Here is a 13,640-nt window from a genome sequence, read left to right as displayed (position 1 = left end):
CAGTACGTGTTAGTGTTGCATAATACTTCCTTAAAATTCTAACGTAGATTTAAAAAATGCCTAGTATAGCATATCATATATAATAGTAGAAGCATCAGACAGACTTTTTAGCATCAACATGATATTAAGGCTCCTCCACATTACCAGAGGTGTCGGCTACCAGAACAAGTGTATTTGGATTTAACATGACTCAAAATAAGAAATGAGAGCAACACAAGTATTAAAGTCAAAGCCAAAATCAAAATGGGGTGAACACAGAAAACAAAGTAATATGCTTTGGAGGGGCTAATAAATGGCATAAAAGAAAAATATTTTTCTCATTTTGTAACATTTCTTCACTGAAGTCCCAATCTGAACTTTCCGAGGAAAATATTCAGAAAATTCACTTGAATTTCACAATCATTTCTATACCCTCAGTCATGTCATGAGTGATCAAGTATGCAAGAAAACTTACACTATGATCCAGTCATTAATACAACTTACCTCTCCATAATTATCAAATTGTTTATTGTGAGATTTCTTTCCTGTTCCACCAAAGCCAAAGCCAAACTTGTCAGTACCTAGATTTTAAAAGTATTTTATAAATGTGGTAAGAATAAAGTTAAAAGTACCCTAAAAGTTCGTAAGTTGAAGATATTTTGAAGCATCTACACAGTATTGTGCGGTACATATTAATGCATACTAACTTTACTGACTTCATTCATACCCTTACCCTTATTCCTCCTGCTTTTATGATGTTATAATATCTATTTTTTGGTACTTCAAATCTTTCTTGGAACAAGGAGGGTATAGGTAAATATTATTATTTCCATGTCTCTAAATATAAACTTTGTATGGTTAAGTTTACTATTTTGCTCCCCACTAAAATAAAATGTTAAAAATTCACAAATGTAAAACAACAAATTCAGTTTATTTTGGAAACACTTACCTAGGTCTAGGGAAGCCTGCATAGAAGACCACCCAACTCTGCACAGTCCTTGGTCGTGACAGGATACTTCATAGTAGTGTTTCCCTGCAAGGGCAAAACACTTTGAGATTTTTATAAATTATACACTTATGATTCATTTACCAGGTAGCTACTTTCCCATTGTTTCTGAATAACAATTTGTATCTTCCAAATGAAGAATGGCAGATCTTCCTGTAACATTAAAAATCTTTTCAGATCCTCGATTCAAAGCTACTTTAAAGAAAGTTCATGTATTAATACATCACCCCAAAAGTTCAGACAAGTACAAATGTTCTTTAAATACCTTTCGTTAATCCTTTAGTAGCTCTACATCCATGCCATTCCTTTACTTCTCTGCTCTGACAACAAAGACCATCTGACCCAATTGCTGGATTTGAGAAAAACACAGAAAACCATGTCAATACAGATTACATAAATCACGCATTCTGAAATAAGGATCGTTCAGTCTCACTAATAAGATAATGCATTATTTGGTGCAATGTTCCAGGGACTGAGACTTGCTGATTCTGAAGGAGAGCAATGTCTTCCCCATGAGTAGCTGCCCTCATTCAGCCCCTGGAGGGCGGTGGCTTACTTTGAGGACTAGTTTCTCTACTGTTATCTGTTGGCCAGGACAGGATTTTACCACAATTCTAAAAAGGCATCAACACAGCACCTAACCTGACTTGTACTACCGCAGCTGCATCACCAACACACGTTTAGACTACTATTCTCTAGAGTCCTTTAAAGAAATGGATACTAAGGATGACGCAGCAGCCACTCATCAATACTTGTTGCTCTGATTTTATGCTGAAATTAGAGCTTGAGTGAATGCTACACTAAAAGAAAAACAGAAACTCTGGCATGTTCCCTAATCCGTGGATCCAGAAACCATAAAGGGAAAGCAGGAAAAGCCTGAACAAATAACCCTGTAGCTGTTATTTGCTAATATTAGGGCTCTAAAAGATGAAGTTCTATGTTATACATCATAGTCAGTCATAGTGCTTATTGGTGCTTTTTGGCGTTAAGTAAAGCATTTGGCTTTTGTCTGTACTGGAAACTATAACTTCCGTCCTGATTCAGGCTTGCAAATCATATTCGCCACCTGAATGTAGAAGAAATGTTTTAAAAAAGCATCTCGGCACACATTTCCCTTCACTTATAAGAAATTCAATTATTTATTCAAAGTATAAATTCTTATTCATATGGGTACATTATATAAACCTCTGAACTTTTAAAAAAGTTCTCTGACAAGGGTAAATCATAAAAATTTTTGTATTTAAAATGCTTTATGCATATATACATATATAAACTTTTACATAAATTAGATATCACATGGTAGAGAGCAGCAGCGTGGGGTTGTTTGTTTCTGTCATGATTCCTCAAGGCCCATTTACCTTTCTCTGCATCCTGATTTTCTTACTCATGGACACCTGGAGAAAATTCCTCCAAGTCAACTCTGCAGCTGCGACTTATTCTTCATAACAGTTCCACAAGTCCTTGGATACACCCCAATCTTTGTTTGCCATGCTAGCAGTATCGTTTACTTTACGGGCAGTTTTTCTCATTACAGATAATGTTGCATCAAACAGCTTTGAAAGTATATTCTTACATACTGGCACTTTCATTCCAATGAGCTTGACCTTCCAGGAATATATGTTTTTTCAATATTAACAGGTAACGCCAAACTCCTTTCCAGAGAGGCAGTAATTTGTAAGTCGGTTATCACCCTTTTGGATTCTTGCCAATCAGACGGGTATAAAACAACATTCGCTGTAACTTTAATTTCCATTTCCCTGCTACCTGTAAACTTGACCTTTGCGTGTTTACTGCCATTTGGATTTGGTTCTCCTATGAACTGCCTATTCATATCCTTTGCCCATTTTCCACTGCCTGCTTATCTCTTTCTTACTAAAACAGGTGACACTTTATCTGCCGTCAACACAAGAACCCCTTACCAGTTTACAAGGATTCTTTATCTTTCCTCAACATTGCATTAAAAACAAGTTTTTGAATCACAAATGTGCTGCTAAAATCTATCCACTTACCAAAAGCAGATCCTCTGTCATATGGGTTCATTTGCCATTTGTTCAGCACTAAGCAAATTAAAACAAGAAAAGTTAACCCCAAACAAACATAATTTAAAACATTCTACAAAAAATAAAGCAAATATTTAATATTTTATATGGTATCTTAACTCCTCTAGTTCCAATATGGTTTCACACACTATTTGGAATGCACAATTAAAATTGCCGCTGTTTTTATTAAAGGCAAAACTGAAACAAGCCAAAAATAATAGTCACTGGCCCATCCAGGGCAACCTCTTCTGCTCACGTGCTTCAGTGCCTTTTTTATTAGATGGCACTGATCTTTGTCATAACTATGAAAGCATTAATAAAATGAAGTTCTGGTGACTTCAATCATAACGAAAATAACCCACCAACATATCAGAATCTAATTATCACTTTATCATTATTAAAAGAAAAGCAAGTCCTTTATTTTAAATAATTCATAAGTCACAAAATCTTTTCCTCCTCACTTTTATGGGATCGGCATTTTCCTTTTCGAAAACATCTTAAGAGTCTGGATAAGCAAAGAATCACAATAGCTAAAGAGAATGCTATGTGTTTTCAAGCCCAATTTCCACCCAAGGTAGAAATCTTTTCTAGATTATTTCTGGTCAAATGATATCTACCATCTGCTTAAACACCTGGAATGATGGAGAAGTAACGTTCTCTTGAGGGTCTCTATCCATTGTGGGCTCAATCAAGCTACTAGGAATTAACAGTATTTTCTAGAACAATTATTCTCTCTCCAGGTTCCAAAAATGATTTAACAATTATACCACCTCCCTTTTTTATTTGTTTCTCCATGTTTAAATATCTAGCTTCCTTACTCCTAATAGGACATGATTTTTGGAACTGCAACCATTCTGGTTATCCTTCTGTGGAAGCAGATAGGATCCTTCTCTTTCATCACTCTCTCTGATAAATGATGGTTTATAGTTGCTACAAATTCTGAGACTATTTTTAAACAGACTAATAGTCTAAATAGTTCATATCCATTATCTCACAATTCATTTATAAATGAGTTGATTCTACAAACTATGTAACATTGTTACTTTCAACTACTGAGAAGAAAATGTTGATATGCCAGCTCACTCCACTTAAGCCTGCAATTTTGTCACAATCGTATTTTGTATCATGAAACAAAAGTGACTTAAAATATAACAAAACCATAGATTACTCAAGATAGAATGGAATTCAGAAAGCATTTAATAAAAGCAACAAAATTTAAAGATGAGAAAACTAATGTAAGATTGTTCATGGCACAGACAGGACCAGTCTCCATGGAGATAGGACTGAAAATAAGAAACTGACTTTAAAATGTACACTTTACATTTCAGCCTCCTGGGCTCCTTCTTTCTTATGTTAAAGGAAAATGCATGCCTCTTTTCCCTGTAGAAGGCAATATTTCCTACCACCATGGGTTTATACTCTATCAACTATTTGTAAAATCTTTCCTTAATGCCTTTGTAAAATACTGTACCAATTTATCTTCAATATTATGCATAAAGTTATCAGGCTAAGAAAAACATTAAAATAACTAAATATAATTTCTAAAATGTCAGTGTTTTCTCAAAGACAACACTGTTAGTATCTTAGGAGGGACAATCTTTCAGTGTTTATGCTCTAAATGACATTTAGCATCCCTGGTTTCCAGGGCACCAAATGACAATACCATCCCCTGGATATTGACAATAAAAATGCACACTCAAATTTCACATCTGGGGCTTCCCTGGTGGTGCAGTGGTTAAGAATCCGCCTGCCAATGCAGGGGACACAGGTTCAAGCCCTGGTCTGGGAAGATCCCACATGCAATGGAGCAACTAACCCCTTGAGCCACAACTACTGAGCCTGCGCACCTAGAGCTCATGCTCCGCAACAAGAGAAGCCACCACAGTGAGAAGCCCACGCACTGCAACAAAAGAGTAGCTCGCCACACCTAGAGGAAGCGCGCACACAGCAACGAAGACCCAACGGAGCCAAAAATAAATAAATAAAATTAATTTATTAAAAAAAAAACTTCACATCTGTAAATGCAAGGAACGAGAATTACTAATTTATACAAAAGGAAATTAATAATATGCAAAAATTACCTGAAGCACCAGTTTTAATTGTCGCTTTTCCTTTTTTGCCTTCTTGTTGGTCTTTCAGAGTTTCATAAACTATCTGGATAACTGGAATACTGAAAGCCTAGCAAATAAACAAGAGTTCTCTATATTAGCATTCAGATATCAGTGACAGTGCAATAATCAATATAAATTACAAAAATCATGCACGCACCTTAAATAATGACACACATTCCTGAGCACTGCTCCAATTTGCCCAAACCCAAAACACCAGTAAGATCACAAGAGTTGACTGAATGAAGGAAATAAGAACCAGCTGATAGCCCAAAACAATAAACAATCGGGACCCACAGAATGAACTAAACTAAAAAGGATAAATATTATTCTGACAAACCGTTTCTCTAGTCTAGGCCAACAAGAGATCAACCTCTATTTGCAACTTCTCTATTACTAGAGCCACTGCATTAAAATTCAGAAGTGAGTATAAATACTAAAGATACTGTAACTCTTTCTCCAAGACCAGTTTTAAACTATATTCTTAAAGCCATACTCTTATAAATCTTATTTCAGAATGAGCTGGCAACAAAAATATTGTTCTCTGTGGCAAGCAACCACTTTTTACATTTTGGAAGGAGGATACTTGATTAAATACTTCAAAGTAAAAACCACTGTTCAAAGTTGCTTTAAAAATCAACTCTTACCGGCTTCCCTGGTGGTGCAGTGCTTAAGAATCCGCCTGCCAATGCAGGGGACACAGGTTCGAGCCTTGGTCCAGGAAGATCCCACATGCTGTAGAGCAACTAAGCCCATGAGCCACAACTACTGAGCCTGCGCTCTACAGCCCGCGAGCCACAACTACTGAAGCCCGCGTACCTAGAACCCGTGCTCCGCAACAAGAGAAGCCACTGCAATGAGCAGCCCGTGCACCGCAACAAACAGTAGCCCCCGCTCACTGCAACTAGAGAAAGCCCGCGCGCAGCAACGAAAACCCAAAGTGGCCAAAAATAAATAAATAAAATAAATTCATGAAAAATAAAATCAACTCTTAAAAAGTAAGTCAATTTAAGTTTATTACTTACACCAGTTTTTCCACTTCCTGTTTCTGCAGCCTAAATGAAAAAGAAAAAAAAAGTTTAAGTTGTCAGTTAAGGAAATCAAATTCATGTGATACCATGTAGAAATCTTTAACAATTCACAAGCTACCTTTATTTCCACAGTGTCTCCAGATTATTAAGATTTCCTCATTCAACTTTATTGCCAATCTTGCCATTCCTCTTCCATTCCCTCAAGAATCTGTTCTCCCTTTTCTTTTCCCATTGCTACCATTCGAATCTAAACCCTTATTATTCTAACCAAGATTATTATAAAAGTATCCTAACAGTATCTCATGTCTTAGAGCTACACTACAAGCTGCTATCAAAGCAGTCTTCATAAAAACACAGTTCTCACTGTGCAACACATCCCTAGTTAAACATTTCCAATGATCCACACTGCCAACAAACACCCAACTTCTTTAGCATGACACTGAAGAAAGGGCACAAGTAATCTGACCCACTGTATACTTCTCATCTTATCTCAAGTTACACTCTCCACCCCAGACACATGTATTTTATGCTACCATTGAAGTGAATTACTCTGGGATCATATCCTGCATTCTCCTATTCACGGTTTTTGTTGATGTGCTCTCTACCTAGAGAGCATTTCTCCTTTATCTTCCCTTGTCCAAAATCTACTTCTTCCAAGCAGAGTCCTTTATGATTCCTCAAGCAGAAGGGTAACTGGACCTCACTTGAATCTTTTCATACTTTGCACCTCTCGGGCAGGTGCCACATTTTCCCTTGTATGACATTTATCCATGTACATGTCTTACTGTGCTACTGGGTTGAAGCTTCTGAAGGGCAAAGACTGCATTTTATTCACCTTTGTGTTCCCCACAACTTCTACCTAATTACTTTGAATGCAGCATAGGTAGCTTAAATGTTTGTGAATAAATAAAATTAATTTGGTGAAAATACCATTTTTAAGCCTATGGAGTTCTTAAAGTGGGTCATAACAGCCCCAGAATTGTGTTTCCCCAGCTTCCAACGACCTCACCACATTTAAACATACCATAAGGACATCACCTCCTCCTAGGATCAGTGGGATGGACTCAGCCTGGATATCAGTTGGGAGACTAAAAGAATCATATTTTGAAGAATTTTAGTTAATTAAAAAAAAAATCACCTAAGCTAATTAAGTCATGTTAAACTACAAACCTAAAAGAGAATTTTATTTGGTAAACACTACCAATCTTTTTCAGCTAAAAATATATCAACATTTAGAAAGGAAACTCTATGATTTAAAGAATCACAGGAAAAAACTGAATTTCACTTACCCAACTGGGCCCAAAAATATTTGATAAAAACACTAACCACTATTTAAATTGAAAAACATTGTTGTCGCAGGTACATTGAAGCTTTTCACGATGGAGGTACTTACAGCCAATCCATCTCCTCCACAGCTTGAGTAATTTCAGGCATAACACCCATCTCTGCAAACAAAAGTTCGTTTAAAACACTACACAGACTAAACTTAAATCATATTGCTCTTAACATTACTGTTCAACGTGGAAACAGGTCTGAAGCATAGCTCAGTTACATAGTATCTGTTGAGTATAAATTTTGGAGAAAGATTTGAGTTCAAGTTCAAGCTCTCACTAGCAATGTGACCTTGGGCAAGCTATAAAGCTATTTCGTCACACAAAATGGAGCTAATATTGCTTATGTTGTAGGAATATGGGACGATTACAGATAATCATATGAATGCACCCGACACACAGTTATCGCTCAGTACATAGCGTCCACCAGTGAGTGTTTCCTCCCTATGACTGGTGAAAAATCTGCCAGAGTTGGAAAGTTCTAGACCAGTACCATGGTTGTTTCACCTAGAGATAATGTGGAAATCATGTGCCTTGACTCTTTGAGGACCATGTGAATACCCTCTGCGATCTGAGAAAAACGAATAGGCAAGTAGAGAGAGCCCACATTTACAGGCAGTCATAATCAAAACTCTGGCAAACTGAAAAGGGAGGGGCTGCTGGTGAGAACTTGGGTTAACTGGAAATGTCAGCTGAAGAACTGCTCTGTTCTTAATTGTTCACATATTTAAGTAATTTACATCAAAGTGAATCCTAAATGAATAGACTGGGTTATTTCTGATTGGATTTTGAAATTTTATCACTTCTCAAATGAACTGTAGAGGGTATACATGGAATAGTGAGTTGTATTACTTAAATCTCCTTTCCAAATAAGTGATCTTTCTTTTAAGCCTGCATTTTTAAAATGTAGCTTTTATTATTGTTATCTTTACAAAAGTATATATTTCTATTAAAAAATGAACAACACTCAAATATACCTAAGCCCCAGAGATAACCTATTTGGAAATTTTGTATTTCTTGTAATCATTTGTGAAAAGGCATAAAATAAAACTACAATCTGGGCTTCCCCGGTGGCGCAGTGGTTGAGAGTCCGCCTGCCGATGCAGGAAACGCGGGTTCGTGCCCCGATACGGGAAGATCCCACATGCCGCGGAGCGGCTGGGCCCGGGAGTCATGGCCGCTGAGCCTGCGCGTCCGGAGCCTGTGCTCCGCAACGGGAGAGGCCACAACAGTGAGAGGCCCGCGTACCGCAAAAAAAAACACAAAAAGCTACAATCCACTGCAACAGTAGCTTTTTCTTTGTATCAGGTGAGAAAACACATACTAGCAAGTAACAATAGATACAACACTAACATTTTGTATAGTAAACTAGTTAATATAAACATTGATGTCATGGGAAAGGGTAAAAATCTTTTTCTTTGTATCAGGTGAGAAGACACATACTAGCAAGTAACGATACAACACTAACATTTCGTATAGTAAACTAGTTAATATAAACATTGATGACATGGGAAAGGGTAAAAATCTTTTTCAGAAAGGCAGGCTCTCCTACCCCTAAATCTCTTCAGAAAAATCCACAGATTGCAAAACTACTCAAGATCAAAAGTTGTATATCCAAGCTGACCTTTTAAAAAATTGCCCCCATTAAAGTCTAGGTGTATTCTCTCTCCTACAACGCAAATTGCTTAAAAAAAGGGAGTGATGGTCTTCAATATGCTTCATACAGAATACTGCAAGCAGAAGCTGCTTGTGAAACTATTATATTGCAAGCAGCAACCACAGACAGCTTTCAGCAAATTCCAGGCAAGTTCTTGTTCCATTCTGGTCATGTTTTCTGCAGGTTTGCTTTAAAACCATGTTTTCTTTAAACAGAACATTTTTAACGCTCAGAAGAAAAATAGGAATATTCATGCTCTTTAATTCCACTTTTGTCTTTATTTCACATCACAGACTCTTCTAGTCCTTTACTCTAATATTCCTGAAATCTGTGCATGACTCCCAAAGAAGTGAACCTATAAAATGACAACCTGGAACTGCTCTACACACCTTGGCTCTGAAATCTTGTTTGAGGAGAGAGCTGGGGAAACAAAAACAGCTCCTAGTCTGAGCAGATTTCCCCTTGCCTATTATGAAATGCAACTAAAACAATCGGAAATCCTCTCTCACGACTAAAAACTTGGAATTCCTAATGTTCTTATAGGAGAAAAATGAAGAAAGTACAATACTCTGTTATATCTGAAGTCATCTTAATAGATTAACAATATTAAAAGATAGAAGGCCTAAGTTGATACATTTATTGCTGTATAACATATGTACGACTTTTAGTCTATAAGGCTTACTGCAACTTGTAAAACTGTGGATGTATAAAGGAAGGATGATAAAGGAAAAGAGAAAAACAACTGTCGGGTTAGGTAAGCCACCTAAAATTCCTGTTTGGAATAACGGAGGGCATCATCAGCAAATAAACAACGATTTTCAAAATCTGTGATGAGCTGGTGTGTACGCGGACGAAAATGCTTTCCCTTTAGCTTAGATATTCAACGTTACTGTTGATATAATAGAGCTTAACCACAAATAAATATCAGGTTTGTGCCTGGAACTTTTAGTTTTGGAAGGGCCCGAAAAAACTAGATGCAGGATGGTCATTTCCAACTGACCCCTCCCCGCGCCCTGCTGCTTCTCGACCAGGCCAAGCCCCTATCGGGCGCGGACTGAAAAGGGTTCCTGAGCACCACTGCCACGTCAAAGAGCAAGAGGCCGGGGCTCCGAGAGCGGCCGCAGCAACGCCACCGCATCGTTCTCGCAGCCCCGGGTGTCCCGGCAGGGCAGCCGAGTGAAGGGTGGCTGGAAGGAGAGAAAGAAGAGAGCGAGCACGGGGAGGCCCGGCCAGCACCTGGAGGGAAAGGCTCTCCCTGCAACACCGAGGCGCACCGATCGGGCCTCTCGCACCGCCACTGATCAGCCCGCAGTGCGGGGACCGAGGGGACAGCTTTGGACAGCTCCCTCCTGTCCCGCGCGGCACCTGTGCGCCCCCGCCCCAAAGGCTCCCCTCCAGCCGGCCCAGGGCCGAGGCGTGCATCGGGCCGCCCGCTCCAGCCCCAGCTCCGCAGACGCACCGGAGAAAGCCGCCATCTTCGCCCAGTCCTCCGCGTCTCAGCTCGCGCTCCCTCCCTCCGAAAGGACACGCGGCGCGGTAGCGGCCGGCGCTTCCGGCCCCCTCCCCCGGCCCGAGTGTGCTGCTTTCCAAGTCCCGGCAAGGACCCAGCTCCAAAAGAACTGTTCCGACCAAAGAAGAGACCCGCCGCGGACTCCTCGGCGCGGACCCAGTTCAGCTGCCCCTTGCTTTTCCTAAGTAGCCAGGACCCGTCATCATTAGACGGACTCAGAGTTACCTTTTATGTAGAGCATGCTACGTGTCATCAGGAGCACTTTCGCACATGCAAGGAAGCAGACGTTACGTGATGAGGGTCACACAATGGCCCAGGATGACCTGACAGCAAAACTGTGCCATCTCTCCTGCCTCACTCAGACCCCGCAGCCTCTCAAAGATAAGCAGGGCTTTGTGGTGTGTGAATGACCTGGAGAGAACGTACCGAATTCATCGCCCAGAAAACCAGCGCTAGTGAGCGCCTGGCACCCAACAGTCATTTACTAAATACTTTTGACTGATTTCGGTCTCGCAACCTCCCTTCCCCGGTGTTTGATGGAGTATTGATAATTTCACATTTATTTGACATCCTTACAGTTTGACTCTTCTCTTTGCAGAAAGATAGGAAAAGTAAACGAATGTTTAATCCTGCCAACAACTCTGTCAGCTTGTATTAGCATCTTTAGACGAAGATACTAAGTTTCAGGAAAATTAAGTAACTTATCTAAAGCCATATATAGCTACTGAATGGCAGCGTGGTCTCTGAGCCACATCCGCCTAACTTCAGGGTCCATGCTGTACCTAATGTGTGGCCTGCCCCAGAATGACATGAGAAAAGTCAAACCCTCAGGCAAGATGTTTTAGATGGACTTAGAACTACAACTTTTGGAGCCATACTCCCTGCGTTTGAATTCTAGCCCTGCCATTTGCTAGCTGTGTAACCTTGAACAAGTCTGGGCTTCAGTTTACTCATTTGTGAAATAACCATGAATAATAGTACCTATCTTGAAGGATTGGTATGAGGCTTGAATAAAATAGGTAAAGCACCTACAACAGTGCACAGCACGTGGTAACAATATATGTGTTAGCTCTATTATTATGCTATTACATGTAATAGGATTCACCTAAAGTTCCAACAAGGACAATCACTCAGGCCTGCCTGCAGCTTCGCACCTCCAGGGGGCACCATTCACATTATAGTCTATATTCTCATTATATTTTGTATAAATGTATATGTGATACCCCCTGAGAGTTAGGCAATGTAGCAGTTCTGAATAGATGCCACGTACGCCATACTTTTCCTCTCTCAAGGGACAAAGCATTTTCCAGGGGACTACTCAGAGGACTCTTGATCTCAGGAGTTTGGGAAGCAAAAGGCATGCTATGAGAAACTGTGACTAGAAGGCCTCAAGGCAGCAGGGCAGGAAAAGAGCCAGAGGGAAGAGAAGCCAGCTGTAGGAGCAGACCACTCTTCCAACAACTGTGGGGAAACCCAGGGCTGACTGGACCTGTGGAGAGTGGACTTGAAGCTCTCTTCAAAGGGAACATGCCCAGGACTTCCCTGGTGGTCCAGCGGTTAAGACTCCACACTTCCAATGCAGGGGGAGCAGGTTCGATCCCTAGTCAGGATCCCACATGCCACGCAGCCAAAAAAAAAAGGGGGGGGGGAATGTGCCCAAGAAAGCTGCCTGGAGAAGCTAAATGATGCAGCAGACAGACCCCCAAAGGACCCTGTTTTATTCATACCTTTTAACCAGTGGACAGACATCACCTGCTTCATGGAAGTTGCATTTGGAGGATACCAGCAGAAGAATCTCCAAGAAACCAACAAAAAGTACCCCTGAGCTAAAAAAAATCGACCTTGGGCATTATTGAGCCAGAGAGCGCCAGATTCAGATCACAAAGGCACCAGCCAAATAAGGGTGGGTCTCCTCCTCCCCAAGGGTCAGAAACAACAGCTAATGGTAGAGGGGAGAGCAGAAAAGAGATGGACTGCATCCTTCACCACATTGCTAAACTGGGGAGGGAGGAAGCTGCTGTCATTTTGGTTAAAGTTGTGAGTTATGATCATGACACTGGACCCAATAGTTTAATTACAGAAATGAGACTATAATTGTGATGAAAATAGCCAGGCAACATTTCGTTACCTGGGAGTGACCAGAAAAACTCTGGAAGAGGCTGGAGACTCCGTCTAGGTCAGAGGAAGAAATAGTCTCTAGAGAGGGTTTCAAGGTAACAGATAATGTTTTCTACTCATTCCCTATCAAGTTTAGCTTATTTAGTAAATATAATATGAGAGAGATATAATACTACCTTCAATAATGTGAATTGGGATATAATGTGATTGGCTCCCCTCTTTGGCAGGTAGGACAAGGCCAAGCAAAGAAGTGGCAAGCAACCCCTTCATCCAACCAAGAGATAAATGATGGGTGTCCCCAGTCCAGTATCCTGCTGGTCCACTCTGCCCAAAGCAGGCTGATTAAATGGGCACATACTATCCAGGGAGACAGTCCTGTAATCCTTGCCTGGCTCCAGAAACCCAGCTACATAAATCATTAGGTAGGAAGACAACCACCACTAGGTGGCGCCAAACTGCAGTTGATCCCGGTAAAGGTTGAAAGGGACGTAAACTCCCAGCTGGCACTTTTCCCTGGACATTTACTTCTATAACCTCAAAATAACCCAGCATCTTATTGGGTTGGGTAATTGGACCTTTTGGACCCATAGCCAATCACATATGGTGGCATTTTGCTGTATTATCCATACACCCAGAGAGATGTGTGTTGTGTGTTGAATTTTCAAGTAAGCTGTACTTACTAGGCCACTGCAGACCAGATGGATTTGCAGCTAAAAGTCAGGCCTACGAAATAGGTCCTTGAGATACCCAGGCCCTTGAGAGTATACAGAGGATTTCCTTAAAGAAAAAAAAAGAGGAAAGATCTGACTGGAAGATACACTTTCTGCTCTGGAATATGGACATGGTACCTGGAAAGGCAGT

General features: G+C 40.3%; 1 protein-coding gene across 1 annotated transcript in view; it reads right to left on the bottom strand.

The window, feature by feature from the left end:
- Nucleotides 1-10,668, bottom strand: part of DDX1 (DEAD-box helicase 1) — a 33,641-nt gene extending 22,973 nt beyond the window's left edge. Inside the window, exons 1-9 of the mRNA XM_082851335.1 lie at nucleotides 10,611-10,668; nucleotides 7,557-7,608; nucleotides 7,188-7,251; nucleotides 6,158-6,187; nucleotides 5,106-5,202; nucleotides 2,995-3,042; nucleotides 1,251-1,334; nucleotides 929-1,012; nucleotides 484-560 (exon numbers count right to left, since the gene is read on the bottom strand). Coding sequence (XP_082707461.1) covers nucleotides 484-560; nucleotides 929-1,012; nucleotides 1,251-1,334; nucleotides 2,995-3,042; nucleotides 5,106-5,202; nucleotides 6,158-6,187; nucleotides 7,188-7,251; nucleotides 7,557-7,608; nucleotides 10,611-10,626 — 552 coding nt within the window. The 5' untranslated portion in view covers nucleotides 10,627-10,668. The remainder of the gene's footprint in view (nucleotides 1-483; nucleotides 561-928; nucleotides 1,013-1,250; nucleotides 1,335-2,994; nucleotides 3,043-5,105; nucleotides 5,203-6,157; nucleotides 6,188-7,187; nucleotides 7,252-7,556; nucleotides 7,609-10,610) is intronic.
- Nucleotides 10,669-13,640: the final 2,972 nt, after the last annotated feature.

This window comes from Leucopleurus acutus (genome assembly GCF_964270905.1).
Source record: "Leucopleurus acutus genome assembly, chromosome: 12".
Lineage (NCBI taxonomy): Eukaryota > Metazoa > Chordata > Mammalia > Artiodactyla > Delphinidae > Leucopleurus > Leucopleurus acutus.
Note: the sequence above shows the minus strand (reverse complement) of the source record. Positions and strands in the feature narration are given on the sequence as shown.